Source organism: Ambystoma mexicanum, chromosome 3q (assembly GCF_040938575.1).
Source record: "Ambystoma mexicanum isolate Mex_15411 chromosome 3q, UKY_AmexF1_1, whole genome shotgun sequence".
Taxonomy (NCBI): domain Eukaryota; kingdom Metazoa; phylum Chordata; class Amphibia; order Caudata; family Ambystomatidae; genus Ambystoma; species Ambystoma mexicanum.
Genome location: NC_090926.1, coordinates 608,719,072 through 608,737,613, shown reverse-complemented (window position 1 = coordinate 608,737,613; position 18,542 = coordinate 608,719,072). Strand labels below are relative to the sequence as shown.

Below are 18,542 nucleotides of genomic sequence, written 5' to 3'. Positions count from 1 at the left end.
TCAAAATTAAAACAAAATGTCTAAGGGTCTTTTTGTTACACCCAGAGTGCTATCGACATCCTGGGCTTTAATTCAGATGAGAAAGTGGGTATCTACAAGCTGACCGGCGCAGTGTTGCACCACGGCAACATGAAGTTCAAGCAGAAGCAGCGAGAGGAGCAGGCGGAACCCGACGGCACAGAAGGTATAAATTGTGGAAATAAGTTACAGTATTTGTGTCTACTACCCATGGAGACTAGACACCTGATTTTGATCCGTACATTCGGTGGGGGGAGCTCTATGTGACAGGAAGTGAAAATGGACACTCTGCTTGCTCTATGAGGTATTTGTAGCCAAAGAATGTGATGGGTGCAAGGTTGTGAGAGGCATTGCTCTGGGCTGCCTTCCACATCATTGTTTTTAAGCCTGTCTGCACCATCGCAGAGTGGAGCAGCCATATGCACGTTAGTCTTGCCACCAATGGGAGCAGTCCAGTCCGAACTGCTAGGCCACCCACGTCTACACTGAAACACAAGCAACTCCAGACATGTTTCAGCCTGGTTGTGCCTCATCAGTGATGTGCAACGTGGTTCTCAAAGATGAATTCAAAACCTTTCAGCCATCATTCCTTTTGTTTTGCTATGAGGTATTTGTAACAGCAGAATGTAATGTTGACTGGAGTACAGAGGTAGAAACTGGGCAGTAACAATGTGCTGTGCCCATTTTCAGGCACAGCTCACCTTTATTCTTTTATGGGGGATACTTTTTAATGGCCCAAATATATGTGATACATACAGCTAGCATATATATATATATATATATATATATATATATATATATATATTCACAACACCAAGAAAGTTATAGTGGGTTCAAAAAGGTTTGAAAAAAAAAACCTTTCACCTGAAATTTAAAAATAGGAAAGTCCATTTGAGTCACATATTCCACAACACCACCTAGTAGCCATCTCTGGAAGTTCACCTCCAATTCTGAGCCAAACAGCAAGGCATTGTGGGTATGCAAATGAGCTCAAATGCAACCTTTTTCTCCAGATCATTTTCTTTGTCGAAGAGGGCAGTGTTACTTTATACATAGCTTAACAATAACTTTCTTGGTGTTCTGAAAACATGGCTAAATGCTCCAACCACATGGCTGTCAGGACTATACTGCACTGATGATCTCTAATAGGGTGAAACCAGGTATGTAGTTGTCCTGGCAGCATTTCAAATGTCTGTCTTGGGCTGATTAAGTTATGCATAAAGTGGCACTGCCCTCTTAGACAAAGACAATTTTCTGGAGAAAAAGGTTTGTATTTCAGCTAATTTTCATACCCACAATGCCTTGCTGTGTGGCTCAGAACTGGAGGTGAACTTCCAGCGATGGCTACCAGGTGACGTTGTGGAATGTGTGACTAGCCTCAAATGGACTTTCCTATATATATATATATATATATGTTTTATTTTAAATAACAGTCATACATAACATATAGTAAAGAACAAACAATGTAATGTACGTGTGCAACACGTATGTATCACAGATATCACACGAAATAAAATGTATGATATAATGGGGCCTGATTTACAGAAATGTTTTCAATGGGACTGTTATTTTGTAAATCAGGCCCGTATGTCTTTTAGGTTCTTATACATGGCGTACCAGCCCTTAACTGCCAGCCAGAACTTAGCACTTCGGCCACATGCAATAAGCAAAGGGTTTCTGGTAGACAGAAAAGTAAGCCACAGAAATGCATGGCCTCTTTAAAAGTCGGTCTTTTGTTCCTAGCCTTTGGACCCCGTTCCCACAGCATGGGCCTTGCAAGGTTCCTCTTGTAAGGGACCTTCCTCTTTAAGGTTCCTCACCTGGAATGCCTTCCAGCTGCCACATGCGAGTGTCAGACACATGGTTGATATTTGCAATTTAAATGGAGGGACTCCCTGCATCACACTTGCTCTTGCAGGCCAGCCATCCCCATGGCCTGTGTTGGGCAATGTGGTTGCATACTGTAATGCACACTGTGTGCTTCACTGAATGAAACCAGGATACTTTGTGTCTCTGAAGGAGGGTATTTATCTTTGATACCTTACCCAAGCCACTTTCAAGGATCTGCTTTCTCACACACAGCCTCACAACGCACAGGCGAGTTAGACACATAATCTGTTTTTTCCTAATGTGTGTGTTTAGGGCTGCTGATGAATCGTCTTCTTGGTTCTGGATTATCAGCCTGTACACAGAGGAACACAGCACGCAAAGCCAAAAATATGTTGATGATTTTACTCCAAACTTTGTGTAGCGTCAGATTTGGAGTTTGAACGATTGGTAGTATGATGCAAAGCATATAAGTGTGCAAGGTTTCAAATCAGTTGATCTAATGCATAACAATGTTTTATTTGACTTCAGTATCAAAAATACAGTATTGACATAGATCTGAAACTCCAACAAAATAGTAACAGTTTTCCAGTGACTTTTGGAAACGTGTCCAAACGCATTGTCAAAATTTACATAATGTATAGCAATCCATAAAAAAACCTATATCCTTGATTGCAGTGGCTGACAAGATCGCCTACCTGATGGGTCTGAACTCTGCAGATCTGCTGAAGGCTCTCTGCTACCCACGAGTGAAGGTTGGCAATGAATACGTCACCAAAGGTCAAACTGTCGCCCAGGTACAGTAGCGTTGCCCCCATTTGCTATGTGAAACCCAAGGTGTTCTGAAAACCAAAGAAATACTCATTGACGCTACAATTCTCTTTGATCAGGTGTACAACAATGTCGGTGCTTTGGCCAAATCTGTCTATGAGAAAATGTTCTTGTGGATGGTCATTCGCATTAACCAGCAGCTGGACACGAAGCAAGCGCGACAGCACTTCATTGGAGTACTGGACATTGCCGGCTTTGAGATCTTTGATGTAAGTAAATTATGCGATCACTGCAGCTGTACCGTACAAATGCTAAAGTGTCACTCGATTACATGCATGGAATTTCAAATCCACTAAACTATCCTGTATCTTAAATGTTCAGTTCAACACCCTGGAGCAGCTGTGCATCAACTTCACCAATGAGAAGCTGCAACAGTTCTTCAACCACCACATGTTCGTCCTGGAGCAGGAGGAGTACAAGAAGGAAGGCATTGAGTGGGCGTTCATCGACTTTGGCATGGACCTGGCCGCCTGCATTGAGCTCATTGAGAAGGTATGGTTGGTGTGCTGCTCTTAATCAAGATTGTGAGGCCTGAAGCAGTGACTGGTAGTTTCAAGATAATATATGACAAAATACCTTGCTGCTTCTACCCATGGGTAAGGAACTACAGCAACTCTGAAACTAGGTAAACCTGTATTAGTTTGGAGCTTTTTTAATGGTATACCAGAGACCCTATGGAGGCTTCTGAATACATTCACACTTATTACGCACAAGGCAAAAGAGAGAGTACACCAGAGGAATACAATTCATCTTATAGCAGGCATCACTTAGGATAACATGAACATTCATCCTATAACGCTAGAGATCTCCGAGCTCTATTATACTTTGTCTACAGCAATTAAACAAAGAAGCAGAACAGGAGAACCTATTTCCATGCAATTAGAAAGAATTAAACGGAAAGGGTGTGAATATTTATTCACTAATCTGAAGATGGATCATGATCTACTGCATGAGATCTCAGAGTTTATTTCTTTATTTGCCAATGAATTACTAGATACCAGCCTTTTTTCAAACCAATGGTTGGGGCCCTTGGAGGGAAGAGGTCCCTGGAGAAGCCGAAGATTAACGGGGGCACCAACTGCATCAATTATAATTCATAATCAACTTGGTACATTTCAAGAATGATTAACAAAAGCCCCTTAGAGGTGCAATAAGCCAAGCCTCTGCCATTTACCCCGCATTAACCCTTTTCACTTAATGTTCTAAGGTTTTACTGACAAACTGTGTGTAAATGTTTAAAACTTCTTTATTCTAAGCTATGCCCATGTTTTCCCCCATCCTCTAGCCCATGGGCATCTTCTCCATCCTGGAAGAGGAGTGCATGTTCCCTAAGGCTACAGACACATCCTTCAAAAACAAGCTCTATGACCAGCATCTGGGCAAGTGCAACAACTTCCAGAAGCCCAAGCCTACCAAGGGCAAGGCCGAGGCACACTTCGCACTGGTGCACTACGCCGGCACCGTGGACTACAACATCAACGGCTGGCTGGAGAAGAACAAGGACCCACTGAACGACTCTGTGATCCAGCTCTACCAGAAGGCCTCTGTGAAGCTCTTGTGTTTTCTCTATGCCAGCCATGGAGCTGAAGGTACTTTAATTAGGACATGTGTTAACGGAGGAAGACTGTTTTACTTTTAGATGCAACCCAAAGTATTGCTTGTGCTGTATGCCAATAATTAATAGAACAGACACAACTATGTCTACCTTTCTACTGCAATATGTTTATTACATGCTGTGCACGAACATTGCTTTTTGCACGCTGTCAATCAATTGAGGGAACTCCATTAACTAATTTTGCACTGAGTGATCAAAGGTGATTGCTAAGAAGAGGGGACTGCGGTTACATAGAATAGAAATATGTTCTAATAGTACACAAATATAGAGGCAATCATTGGGTACTTCCACAGATTACACTATCAAATCAACATTGTAATAACATTACAAACCCAGGATGGTGAGGTAACATGTTACACAAAGATTTGCACTGAATTACATTAGGACATTCCTGTGAGCATCTCAGTTTGGTATCTTTTAGCCTTATTTCTGCTTCACAGAGCCCAACACTGAAGCAAACATCTCTGTGATGCCATTGAGGCAGACTATGTGGGTCATATTTTTATGTGAGCATCTTAAGTTTTGGGCATCTCCAGTTTTGCTGTGGTTTTAGGCTTTGTGAATCAGGTATAAGGTTAGCAGGTGCAAATCAGGCATACTGACTGGCATCACCTCATTTACAAATTGACAAGGGGGGGTCCTGGGAGTCCCTCTACCAGACATTAGTCCTGGTTATGAGGGACTTACTCAGAGTCTTTAGCTCACTATCTTTCACAGAGAAGAAATATCCTAAACATATCAGTCTTTGTCCTGCCCTGGGGCAGTCCAGCACCGAAATGCTAGGCAATTCTCCTCTGAACAAGAGTACCAACAGAATCCCCAGACACGTGTTTCGGTCTGGTTGGACCTCATCAGTAGGGAGGAGCTGTGCCTCTCTAAGAATAGTGAGCAAGGGGTCGACGTCTGGATTCCCCTAGTAATTTAGGGTGAGACCCAAAGTTACTTAAATATGCAAATTGACAAGGGGGGGTCCTGGGAGTCCCTCTGCCAGACATTAGTCCTGGTTACGAGGGACTTACCCAGAGTCTTTAGCTCACTATCTTTCACGGAGAACAAATATCCTAAACATATCAGTCTTTGTCCTGCCCTGGCGCAGTCCAGCACCGAAATGCTAGGCAATTCTCCGCTGAACAAGAGTACCAACAGCATCCCCAGACACGTGTTTCGGTCTGGTTGGACCTCATCAGTAGGGAGGAGCTGTGCCTCTCTAAGAATAGTGAGCAAGGGGTCCATGTCTGGATTCCCCTAGTAACTAAGGGTGAGACCCAAAGTTATGTAAATACAAATTTAAAGGGGGGGGTCCTGGGAGTCCCTCTGCCAGACATTAGTCCTGGTTACGAGGGACTTACCCAGAGTCTTTAGCTCAATATCTTTCACAGAGAAGAAATATCCTAAACATATCAGTCTTTGTCCTGCCCTGGGGCAGTCCAGCACCGAAATGCTAGGCAATTCTCCTCTGAACAAGAGTACCAACAGCATCTCCAGACACGTGTTTCGGTCTGGTTGGACCTCATCAGTAGGGAGGAGCTGTGCCTCTCTAAGAATAGTGAGCAACGGGTCCACGTCTGGATTCCCCTAGTAATTTAGGGTGAGACCCAAAGTTATTTAAATACAAATTGTCAAGGGGGGGTCCTGGGAGTCCCTCTGCCAGACATTATTCCTGGTTACGAGGGACTTACCCAGAGTCTTTAGCTCACTGTCTGTCACAGAGAAGAAATATCCTAAACATATCAGTCTTTGTCCTGCCCTGGGGCAGTCCAGCACCGAAATGCTAGACAATTCTCCTCTGAACAAGAGTACCAACAGCATCCCCAGACACGTGTTTCGGTCTGGTTGGACCTCATCAGTACAAGAGTACCAACAGCATCCCCAGACACGTGTTTTGGTCTGGTTGGACCTCATCAGTAGGGAGGAGCTGTGCCTCTTTAAGGATAGTGAGCAAGGTGTCCACGTCTGGATTCCCCTAGTAACTTAGGGTGAGACCCAAAGTTACTTAAATATGCAAATTGACAAGGGGGGGTGCTGGGAGTCCCTCTGCCAGACATTAGTCCTTGTTACGATGGACTTGCCCAGAGTCGTAAGCTCACTATCTTTCACAGAGAAGAAATATCCTAAACATATCAGTCTTTGTCCTGACCTGGCGCAGTCCAGCACCGAAATGCTAGGCAATTCTCCTCTGAACAAGAGTACCAACAGCATCCCCAGACACGTGTTTCGGTCTGGTTGGACCTCATCAGTAGGGAGGAGCTGTGCCTCTCTAAGAATAGTGAGCAAGGGGTCCACGTCTGGATTCCCCTAGTAATTTAGGGTGAGACCCAAAGTTATTTAAATACAAATAGACAAGGGGGGTCCTGGGAGTCCCTCTGCCAGACATTAGTCCTGGTTACGAGGGACTTACCCAGAGTCTTTAGCTCAATATCTTTCACAGAGAAGAAATATCCTAAACATATCAGTCTTTGTCCTGCCCTGGGGCAGTCCAGCACCCAAATGCTAGGCAATTCTCCTCTGAACACGAGTACCAACAGCATCTCCAGACACGTGTTTCAGTCTGGTTGGACCTCATCAGTAGGGAGGAGCTGTGCCTCTCTAAGAATAGTGAGCAAGGGGTCCACATCTGGATTCCCCTAGTAACTTAGGGTGAGAACCAAAGTTACTTAAATATGCAAATTGACAAGGGGGGGTCCTGGGAGTCCCTCTGCCAGACATTAGTCCTGGTTACGAAGGACTTACCCAGAGTCTTTAGCTCAATATCTTTCACAGAGAAGAAATATCCTAAACATATCAGTCTTTGTCCTGCCCTGGGGCAGTCCAGCACCGAAATGCTAGGCAATTCTCCTCTGAACAAGAGTACCAACAGCATCTCCAGACACGTGTTTCGGTCTGGTTGGACCTCATCAGTAGGGAGGAGCTGTGCCTCTCTAAGAATAGTGAGCAAGGGGTCCACGTCTGGATTCCCCTAGTAATTTAGGATGAGACCCAAAGTTATTTAAATACAAATTGACAAGGGGGGGTCCTGGGAGTCCCTCTGCCAGACATTATTCCTGGTTACGAGGGATTTACCCAGAGTCTTTCGCTCACTGTCTGTCACAGAGAAGAAATATCCTAAACATATCAGTCTTTGTCCTGCCCTGGGGCAGTCCAGCACCGAAATGCTAGACAATTCTCCTCTGAACAAGAGTACCAACAGCATCTCCAGACACGTGTTTCGGTCTGGTTGGACCTCATCAGTACAAGAGTACCAACAGCATCCCCAGACACGTGTTTCGGTCTGGTTGGACCTCATCAGTACAAGAGTACCAACAGCATCCTCAGACATGTGTTTCGGTCTGGTTGGACCTCATCAGTACAAGAGTACCAACAGCATCCCCAGACACGTGTTTTGGTCTGGTTGGACCTCATCAGTAGGTAGGAGATGTGCCTCTCCAAAAAATAGTGAGCAAGGGGTCCACGTCTGGATTCCCCTAGTAACCTAGGGTGAGACCCAAAGTTACTTAAAAAAAATATGCAAATTGACAAGGGGGGGTCCTGGGAGGACTAATGTCTGGCAGAGGGACTCCCAGGACCCCCACTTGTTAATTTGCATCACCTCATTTACTCCAGTGCAAGTCTTTGTAAATCAGTCCTATTGTGCTTGAGTCCCCTTATCAATATCACTAGCAATAGATAAACAGGGCAGACCCGTAAGAAGAAAATAGGCATTCTTCTTCAGATATCTACCAATAATGCACGTTTCGCAATAAAGTTTAAGTTTGTATGGGTACATGTGATACGGTTTTCCCAATCTCTACCAATGCATAACGAGTTCATCTATTAAGGTTGAACGTCAATTAAAGCCCCGGATGCTATATAATAATAAGCCACGGTTCATGGAATGGGTGACCACAAGAAACAAAAGGGAGACATTTTGATTGGAGGACCTCTGTAAGATATCAATAAAACACAAATAGTATCAAAAATGGGCTCTGTAAAACAATTATTTGGGAATGATTTTCAAATGCACAAATCAAACAAATAAACAGGACTATCAAAAAGGATCAGTTATGCTTTGGTTTCTTATGGCACTCAGTTCCCACATGCCCTTTTATCAGTACTAAGGACTAAGAGTAGACTTAATCGATGCTCTGACTCCACCGGTCACCCTGTGGTCATAACCACTACAGATCTTCATTGGTATGTACCGCATTCCCTCACAATCTTGAACCAACTACCAACACACAAGCTGGTCCAATCCCCATACAGTTGGCATCGTGAGTAAGTCTATCTTTGTGGTCAAGAAAACAGCGTTGGGCTTGTTGATCCGCTGAATAGTCAAATCAAGTTATGTTTTTAGAACCTCCACAATTAATTTATGTGACAAACATGAACATATAATGGATTTCAAGGGAAACTATTTACATATATTTTTGATCATTCTAAACACACAGTTCGTTTTCACACTATGGTAGTTAGATTCTAGCCGTATAAAATCAGCAATATTTAAAATTCCACATTAGCATATTTTACATGAAGAGGGAGCTACAAATGAACAGATATGCAAACACTACCTAAAATATAAATATGCTAGTTTCCACTTAAGAAAGTTGCAATATGTGTTAATAAACTCAAGCATTTTAAAAATGTTTACGGATTTGACAAGGAATACACTTTAAGTTACAGTGACTCGTATGAATTGAAATAGAATTTGTGTTCATTGGGACAATAGGCTACCAATATGAAAACGCTAGATGGAAATTGAGAAATATGGAGCACATACACCATAGCTGTGATAGACACTGGTGTGAGAGAGAGTTAATGATGTCCCCACACTAAAGGTGTTCTTGTTAAGCCTCTGCGTTCTGAATTTGCACACGTAGCAGATGATCACTAGGGTGTTCTTCAAATGCTAGGAAGCATCTAGCAATGTTGAGATCATCCGGTCTCCTAGAATGGGTACCAGCAGCCTGCATGCATCCATTGGCAGCATCACCTCGGCAATAGGATAGGAGACCTGGGAGTATCTCTCCATCTTTTGCAAACCCCTTCCCGTCAATAAATTGAAATCACTCCAATATTGCGTGTCTGGTCAAATGTTTCAATGTACCACGAGAGCTGTCCTGATGGGGTACAGGTGGAGGGAGACCCGAGACAAGATCCTCCATTTGGGCGTAAAGGCAAGATTATGAGTTCAATCCCTGCTCTATCCTGTTTGCATTTAAGCATTAATTGAAAACATTTTGGAGGAATTATTATGGAGTGGTATGTTAGCATCTAAAGAGAAAGGGAAACCAAACTAATAAGGAATGCAATGTAGGATAACCTACAAAACAATGCATTAACCCCCACACCCCAAAGTACGATTGGTCTAATTTACAATTGTGGTTTTCAATGGGAACATCCTACTGAGAAACACTGTAAATCAGACCCTATGTATCGATTATGTCCATGTGAAACAAGCTAATCCATAATCACATGCAAAGGACACATTTACCTCATCCTAAATGGGGTTTAACATATTTTGCAGTGCCCCTGAGGCAATCATGTGTGATTAAACTCAACAAATATTTGACCATGCAACTGCTTGTTTTTCATTCAAGAGGGCGCTGGCAAGAAGGCCGGCAAGAAGAAGGGTGGCTCTTTCCAGACTGTGTCTGCACTCTTCAGGGTGAGTCATTTCTTCTCAAGAATGAACTCTTTTTTTCCAGTTCCAATGCGCCAAATGTACCCCTAAATGCTGACATGAGCTCTTCCTTCAAACTACAGGAAAACTTGAACAAACTGATGTCCAACCTGAGAAGCACCCACCCTCACTTTGTGCGCTGCCTCATCCCCAATGAGACCAAGACACCCGGTGAGTGACAGCATTGACAGTATTGACAACACTCAGACATGTTCATTTGTAAAGCAGATACGCTGACGGATTACCTCAACCGGTATTCCAGGTACATGTTTAGTTGACAATCATATCACAGTTTATTGATTTATTAAGATATGACTAGGTTTCATATATTCATGTTGAGGAATTATATCAGATTGCAATATTTAGATTCAAATGTTTTATTGACACCGACTTAGTCTGTTATCTGCATTGTTTTAAGGTGTCATGGATCACCACCTGGTTATTCATCAGCTGAGGTGTAACGGGGTGCTGGAGGGCATCAGAATCTGCAGAAAGGGATTCCCCAGCAGAATCATTTACGGGGACTTCAAACAACGGTAAATGGGGCATGCAAAATATCTGTGAACTGATAAATATCTACATCATGTGGAATATTGTTTCTTATTACGTCTGAAAAATGTATGTGTGTACATTTCTTTTGATGATATCTCTGAAATTATATGAGTGGTCTTTCTCCAAGTTGAGCATAGCAAATGCTCATGAAATAGTTTGCTATTGATATATAGAGAACACTATTTAGGCGTTTGCTTGTTGTAATTTGTATTGTGTACATGCATAGAGGCAAGAACTGGGATGAGGTGGGTGGATGGAGAACAGGCCAGGGAGCCTGAGTGGAGATTTACGGATGGCCAGGTTGCTTTCTAGAATCTCATAGCACGATCAACTAATACACAGTTTCACCTAATGAAAAATGGTTTCAGTTCAATCTCAAAACAAAACGTAGCTGCGTAAACAAAGTGCACTCCTACACAATTCACTTTACTCCCAGCAACTACACCATACACCATACACCAAGTCTCGGGAGGATAGCTTAGGGGCAATGTGCTCGCCTTGGAAGCAAGACAACACGGAGCGACACAGGTTCGATCCCTGGGTCCGTGCTTAGAAACCTCTGAGTATTAAGCGTGTTATGAATAACCTATCATATATATATTTTCCTTGTTTATATTCATGTATACAAATAGAGGAAGTTTAATGCACTCTTTTCTGCCTGTACATGACACAAAGAAATTGAAATGCTTAAAATCTGCTTTGATGTTAACATTATTTATCCACAAATCTATGGAAATTGAAGTTCATATTCTAAAAATGTTGGAGATTTTGGAGCACAATCTGCGTTTTTCTTCAGACCACATGCCCTGGTTTTGCATACCTGATGATCATTCGTATGCTTTGCCAATATATGCATAATTATTGTAGACTGGTCCTTCAGTTGTCATCACATGGTGCATGTTTTTCACAATAATGTGTAAATACATGTTTCTTATCATCTACAGTTACAAAGTCTTAAATGCCAGTGCTATCCCAGAGGGGCAATTTATTGACAGCAAGAAGGCTTCTGAGAAACTACTTGGCTCCATTGATATTGATCATACTCAGTACAAATTTGGACACACCAAGGTAAATATTTCAACTTTTCTTTTCAGTGCTTCCCAACTAATTTGTGTTGCATGTTTGGGCTCCATTGAGATCTTAAAATATGGACACTTGTCTGCTTGCTTTATATTTGCTTTATATTTTCTATATTTCACATCATTATTTTTGAGTATTTGAGAATATGTAGCCTGTCAGAATTAGATATTCTCTTCTTACCATTTTCAAATATGTTGATGTTTGCTTAGTCTGCTGCACTGCAGAAAATCCAATGAAATATCCTTATAAATATAATATAGTAGAAAGCTAAACAAACATTGAGAATCACATATAGAACAACAGCCTGTAAAAGAACAAAGTACAGCTGTCTACATGCATAGTAGGTGTATGAATGCAGAAGGACACACGATGGACTTCAGACTGTTACATATATGTTGCATAATTCAGCAATCGATGAATGCTGTGACGTCCCCCGAAAATGTTAATTAAAACCTTTGCTATCAAATGTTTACCTATTCATATTTATGTATCAAGAATTTACTTTGATATTAAGAAAATACATAGGTGGATGGCATTACCAGGACTTATAAAAATATCATGTCTAACCAGCTAATTTTGTTCTAAAGGTATTCTTCAAAGCTGGTATTCTGGGTGTTCTTGAAGAGATGAGAGATGAAAAATTAGCTGAACTGATCACAAAAACTCAGGCCATGTGCAGAGGATTTCTGATGAGAGTAGAATTCCAGAAGATGATGCAAAGGAGGTAAACCTCATTCACACGAGAACATTAGTTTTCAGTATGTATGGAAAACTCATCAAACGTTAGTTTTGCATTTGTTGGAATGACCAGTGTAGAGGCTTACTTTATTTATCTTTCTTTTTCATAAAAACTTCTACTCCATTAATTCAGATTGTGGCGTTATCCTTCTGCAGAGCGTGTATAGCATACCACTTGGAGCACTGTAACATTGCAAGGAGGCATTTTCACCTGTCGATTTCTCACTATTTCTCATTGGGTATTTCCTGGCCTTCATTGGAATAATCCTTTTTAAATATGAAAAAAATGTGTTTTTAATGAAGCTGCTTATAATGAACTCATCAATACACACTAATCCTCAAAATATGTGCAATGTAGACAAATACATCCATTATTTTGAAACTACTTCAACAAATAAATGTTTTGAAGTTTAATTCAACATCAAATCTCCAGTGGGGTGAACATACTCCATCAATACATTTGTTAATTCATTCTTAGGGAGGCCGTCTTCACCATTCAGTACAATGTCCGCTCCTTCATGAATGTCAAACATTGGTCATGGATGAAGCTGTTCTTCAAGATTAAGCCCCTCCTGAAGAGCGCTGAGTCTGAGAAGGAGATGGCCAACATGAAGGAAGAGTTTGAGAAAACCAAAGAAAGTCTGGCTAAATCCGAGGCCAGAAGGAAGGAACTGGAAGAAAAAATGGTTGCTGTCATGCAGGAAAAGAATGACCTGCTGCTTCAAGTCCAGTCTGTAAGTTCTAACTATAATACTAGAACAGTATTCTAATCTGATAACACACAAAGGCAATGCAAAAAGTCAGAATTGTTCTATGAAAAGGAAAATAAGTAAATTGAATACATTTGTTCAAAATGACGCTGAAATAGCATTGCAGTGTCCAGAATCCATAAGTGCACTATTTATTATAGAATCAAATCCCAACAGGGAGAAGGTCGTTGTTTCACGGTTGTGCCACCATGGCCCACTTTAACATCATATCAATAGTTTTCATTGTTAGCAGCCACCGTCAAACTAGCAGGTGGTAGCAGTGGTGGTAGAACAATCGGCAACACGAGGAAGTGATGAAAACAGCTGGCATCAAAGGATGAAACTGCATTTTGGGTAATGGCTTATTAGTGAGAGCCGGGGTGGGGGTGGGGATTATGAGGGAGCTGGGCTGGGGGATTAGGGTGCAATGTGTGGGAGTAGGAAGAAGCCAGCGGTGTGCAGCAAAAAGAAGGCCCGTAATGTAGAGACACATGATAATAAGTACCAAATGCCTAATTTGCTTGAACTGTGACCTGAATTCAATGATTCTTTCTAAATTTAATAACATAGCACATTTTGAAAGTTTAAATGTTGTAGATTACCTTAAATGATGAGAAAAATATCACCTACAAATATTGAAGTAGAATTTATAAGACTCCAATTTCACTGTTTTATCTTTATGTTATTAAATGGCATATAACTAACGTGATTTAGTCAAATTCGAAAACCATGAATGGTCTATATTACATTTGTGCTTGTGTAATTTTATTTAAAATCTCATAGGAAACAGAAAATCTGTCGGATGCTGAGGAAAGGTGTGAGCAGCTCATCAAAAGCAAGATTGGCCTGGAGGCTAAAATTAAGGAAATTACCGAAAGGCTGGAGGATGAGGAAGAATCCAACGCTGAGCTGACCGCCAAGAAGAGGAAACTCGAGGACGAGTGCTCCGAGCTCAAGAAGGACATCGACGACCTCGAGCTGACACTGGCCAAAGTGGAAAAGGAGAAGCATGCCACTGAGAACAAGGTAACATATATGTTTTAAATTGATTTAGGACACACCCAAAAATGATTTTGATCAAATCAATACGCCATTCTTTGCCGATTGACGAAAAGCACACAATGAGAGGTGCCTTCTTGCTTATTGTGAGCTTACTTAGAATGTGCATACTTAGGCGCAGTTGCCACAAGCGTTACCAAGATAAGCAAACTCAATGTTTACAAAGAAGTTGAAAGCTTTTCATTTAACACATTTAGCATTTTGAAAAATAATGTATAAATGTGAATTTTTAAAACTAAGAAAACATGGAGGAAGTTGCCTGTGAGCAAGGAACGAAATGCACAAAAAGTTGAGCAGTTATTGATTAGAATAATCAGACCTGAGATGCAGAACAAGGCTATGGTACATTTTGGCCCAACATTGTGGCCTATCTGTAAGTCAAATTAACTAAGTTCACATGTTTTGTTCAAGTTAAAGTCTCATCTTTAAGAGTGAACATAATTGCTTGAATGTTGTTTGGAGTTGTAATATTTTGCATAAATATGACCCTAACCAACATTGGGAACTCCACACCAAACGTCTGCTGGTTCAGAACAAACAACACTTTTCTGCAAAATGTTTATGGGATGGCCTTATGAAAGGCTAGTGCTGAAAGGGAGTACAACACACTGTGATTTTGAATGATGTATGGATTTAAGATAAGATGAATTATCAATTTTCAATCACAGGTTAAAAATCTTACTGAAGAAATGGCCATCCTGGATGAAAATATAGCTAAGCTCTCTAAGGAGAAGAAGGCTCTCCAAGAAGCTCATCAGCAGACCTTGGATGACCTTCAAGCTGAAGAAGACAAAGTCAACACTCTGACCAAAGCAAAATCGAAGCTGGAGCAGCAAGTGGATGACGTAAGTCACCGCCATACAGAAAGCTACAGCTGTTCAATCACAGATAACAATATCTCTCACAGTTGCCTGAAATAATCAAAATGATGAGTTCCTCCATTCTCCCTTACTGTAGCTTGAAGGTTCCCTGGAACAAGAGAAGAAGCTCCGCATGGACTTGGAAAGAGCTAAGAGGAAGCTTGAAGGTGACCTTAAATTGTCCCAGGAATCTCTTATGGACATGGAAAATGACAAGCAGCAACTTGATGAAAAGAATAAAAAGTAAGAGTATTAAAGGTTGCACATAGGAATGAGAATTCTAGCACGAAACAGATTGGAATGACAAGTGATGTGTGACCTTTAGTAATTGCTGGCCCTTTCCAAACATGCAGTCAGTAGCCAGTGGTAGCCAGTAGTGAACGTGCAGTAAACACGCAGTAACTGAAATTGCAGGTTGGCTTCACTCGGCCTGCACTACCAGTGATCTTGATTAGAGAACTCTGCATGGAGAGATGACTAGTACATGTATAGGGATAGTATGGGTGGGGCAACATATTTTCGTTATCTTCTTCTGGATTGTGTACTTTGCAAAACTGCATAATAATTGCACAGTGCAATAGTGTTCAATTAATCTCCACACAATAAGGAACGTATCAATTGTACGTACCATAGCTCCATTATATGTCAGGTAGATACAGACTTTCACATATCCATTGCTATTCTCCTCTTTAGTGGTAATTCAGTGGCATAGCTTTCCGGGATAGAGAGTAGCTCATTTAGTGGTAACCAAACATTGCTGGCGTCATCGCCAAGAGCATTCGTTCATGTGGTAGATTTCAACTCAATCACTTCATCCCAACAAAGCCCAGCTATGGTATAGTGAATTGGTCACATGGTTTGCAACTTCTTATTAAAAAAACGGATTATCGACACAAGCTAAAACAGTATTTTGGACAACCACTAAGTTAATAATTCTACTTGCTTAAAAAAAGAGGGACAACTTCAACATTTCAACTCAGATATCACTTTTAGGGTGATCTGTGAAAACTGTTTCTTGGCCACAAAACATATACATGTTGAGGAAAGATGAAATGACATCATTGTGCTCATCAGAGTTTTAAGGTGCATAGTACAGGAAACGTGTGTAAGTGTGCACAACACTGCAGTTAATTAACCAGTTTTTGTTCCACCAGGATTATGAATGGCGATAGACAAATCGTGCTCATGTGAATGTGCTTAACTTGTTTCATTTGATCAGGAAGGAGTTTGAAATCAGTCAATTCCAAAGTAGGATTGAGGATGAGCAGATCCTAGGTGTGCAACTGCAGAAGAAGATCAAGGAGCTGCAGGTATGTTTTAATATTTCTGATTTCTGAGAACAGGAAGAGCATAGGGTCTCCCACAGATTCAGATTGAAAAGCTTGGAATTAGGATGCAGTGAGTAACTGCACAGAATAGACTGCACTGTTATAGCATCCTGCCAACTATGGGGAACTCTGTCTGTGTCCCATCACTCGACTGCACTAGTACGGGGTGACCATTTCCATAAGCACCTCTTTGAGTTGAAGATTGCATTCTAAGCGAAGCCAGGATGTATACTGGAAGTGGTCACAAAGAGGAGAAGCCTGTTGGCATACAACATCTCCTAAACTGGTCGGGCATTTGCCAAGGACTTTAAGAGGTTAATCTCCTCCCATCACAAACTGCTAATATAATAAACACCAGTCACTGGTGGGCGAAGGGCGGCACACATATTCAGCCATATTGAATTTGAAGCTTAAAAGGCACATTCCACATGTTGCCCACTCTGAAATAGTAACAGAATGAAAGTTGACAAACATCTTGACACCACGAAATATGCCTTATTAGTCAAAGATGTGACTTCAAGCCACAACTGTCCTCATTATTGTGGTGCCCAGCATCACACCACTGTGCTTGTTTTAGCAACCATGGGTGGCCTGCTGATAACAACACTCCTGAGCAACAGTCTGACTTTAAAGCTCTCACGCATGAAAATGGTTACAATGCAGCTGGAAGCCATGCTGGCCCAATCATACCCAGACTCTCTGACTGCCTCTAAATTCTCAAAACTTGGCTGTTTAACAAATCGAACTAATCAAACCAACACATTATGACCTTTACTCACGCTGCCTGAATGACCAACTGTACCTACCTGGTTCATGTGCCCTGAGACCCACGGGTTTGGGCATCACGCAAATGTAATACATAAAATAAATAAATAATAAGATCTTATTTTCAAGTGAAAAAAGGGATAGAAATTGAGGTGGTAGTAATCTGGAGAAATTACCTTATTGGAAAGTATTTTATAACAGGTTTCTGGTATATATAGAAAATATTGTCTCAATGCATTCATTACATTTTTGTACAGGCATGTCGTGGGTGATAGACACACACACCAAACATTGGTTTGCAAACTTTCTTAACATTAAAAGACCGTCCACATTACCCAAAATATTCCATACTTTTTGGCCGTCATATCATTGAGGCATTTATACTTCTATTTTCAGGCTCGTATTGAAGAACTTGAAGAGGAAATAGAGGCGGAAAGGGCGTCCCGTGCGAAAACTGAGAAGCAGAGGTCAGATCTCTCCAGGGAACTTGAAGAGATCAGCGAGAGGCTGGAGGAGGCCGGCGGGGCCACCTCAGCTCAGATTGAGATGAACAAGAAGCGAGAGGCGGAATACCAGAAAATGCGCCGTGACCTGGAAGAGTCCACACTGCAGCATGAGGCTACAGCTGCTGCTCTACGCAAGAAGCACGCGGACAGTGCCGCAGAACTTGCGGAGCAAATCGACAACCTGCAGCGAGTCAAACAGAAGCTGGAGAAGGAGAAGAGTGAGCTGAAGATGGAGATCGATGACCTCGCCAGTAACATGGAGTCCGTCTCCAAAACCAAGGCAGGTTTATTTGACTTTTGTTTTGTATTTATTGCTGTTGCCTCAGTTATTTTGCAAAACTGACAAATCATTAATGTATATATAATTTCCTTTTTCAAAAAGGCTAACCTGGAAAAAACATGCAGAACTCTAGAGGACCAATTTAGTGAAGTGAAGTCAAAAGATGAAGAACACCAACGACAAATCATTGACCTAAATACACACAGGGCTCGCCTGGCAACAGAGAATGGTAAAACATGCATACTATTCAGGACTTTTCTATAAGAATGATAATGCAAAGACAACTTTGTTCATTTTCTAAAAATCTCTACCTTTAGGTGAATTCTCTCGGCAGTTAGATGAAAAGGAGTCTTTGATTTCACAGCTAAGCAGGGCCAAGCAAGCCTTCACCCAGCAGCTGGAGGAGCTGAAGAGACATCTGGAGGAAGAGACAAAGGTAGATGATGTGACCCTCAAGCAACATGCCTACATAGATTTCAATGTTATTTCAAGATATGCCACTATTTAAGCAAATTATAAAACACAGCTTACTTGTCTCAGTGACACTCTCCACGTTATTATTACAAGAGGTAGATACTAATGGAACCCTAACTCTTAGTTTAAGAAAAGTAAATGCTGTGATAAGTTCTATCACAAGTAAAGTGTAGGTATGCAGGCAAAGAGCTTTATGCAAGAATG

At 41.5% G+C, this 18,542-nt stretch overlaps 1 protein-coding gene across 1 annotated transcript in view; it reads left to right on the top strand.

The window, feature by feature from the left end:
* The window catches only part of LOC138582824 (myosin-4-like), a 43,620-nt gene that overhangs the window by 14,028 nt on the left and 11,050 nt on the right, over nt 1–18,542 (top strand). Inside the window, exons 12-29 of the mRNA XM_069654488.1 lie at nt 46–184; nt 2,524–2,642; nt 2,736–2,885; nt 2,998–3,168; nt 3,962–4,265; nt 9,865–9,932; nt 10,031–10,118; nt 10,366–10,483; nt 11,444–11,567; nt 12,167–12,303; nt 12,796–13,051; nt 13,850–14,092; nt 14,794–14,970; nt 15,083–15,228; nt 16,205–16,295; nt 17,475–17,864; nt 17,967–18,093; nt 18,182–18,300. Of these exons, the coding sequence (XP_069510589.1) occupies nt 46–184; nt 2,524–2,642; nt 2,736–2,885; nt 2,998–3,168; nt 3,962–4,265; nt 9,865–9,932; nt 10,031–10,118; nt 10,366–10,483; nt 11,444–11,567; nt 12,167–12,303; nt 12,796–13,051; nt 13,850–14,092; nt 14,794–14,970; nt 15,083–15,228; nt 16,205–16,295; nt 17,475–17,864; nt 17,967–18,093; nt 18,182–18,300 (2,967 nt within the window). The remainder of the gene's footprint in view (nt 1–45; nt 185–2,523; nt 2,643–2,735; nt 2,886–2,997; nt 3,169–3,961; nt 4,266–9,864; nt 9,933–10,030; nt 10,119–10,365; nt 10,484–11,443; nt 11,568–12,166; nt 12,304–12,795; nt 13,052–13,849; nt 14,093–14,793; nt 14,971–15,082; nt 15,229–16,204; nt 16,296–17,474; nt 17,865–17,966; nt 18,094–18,181; nt 18,301–18,542) is intronic.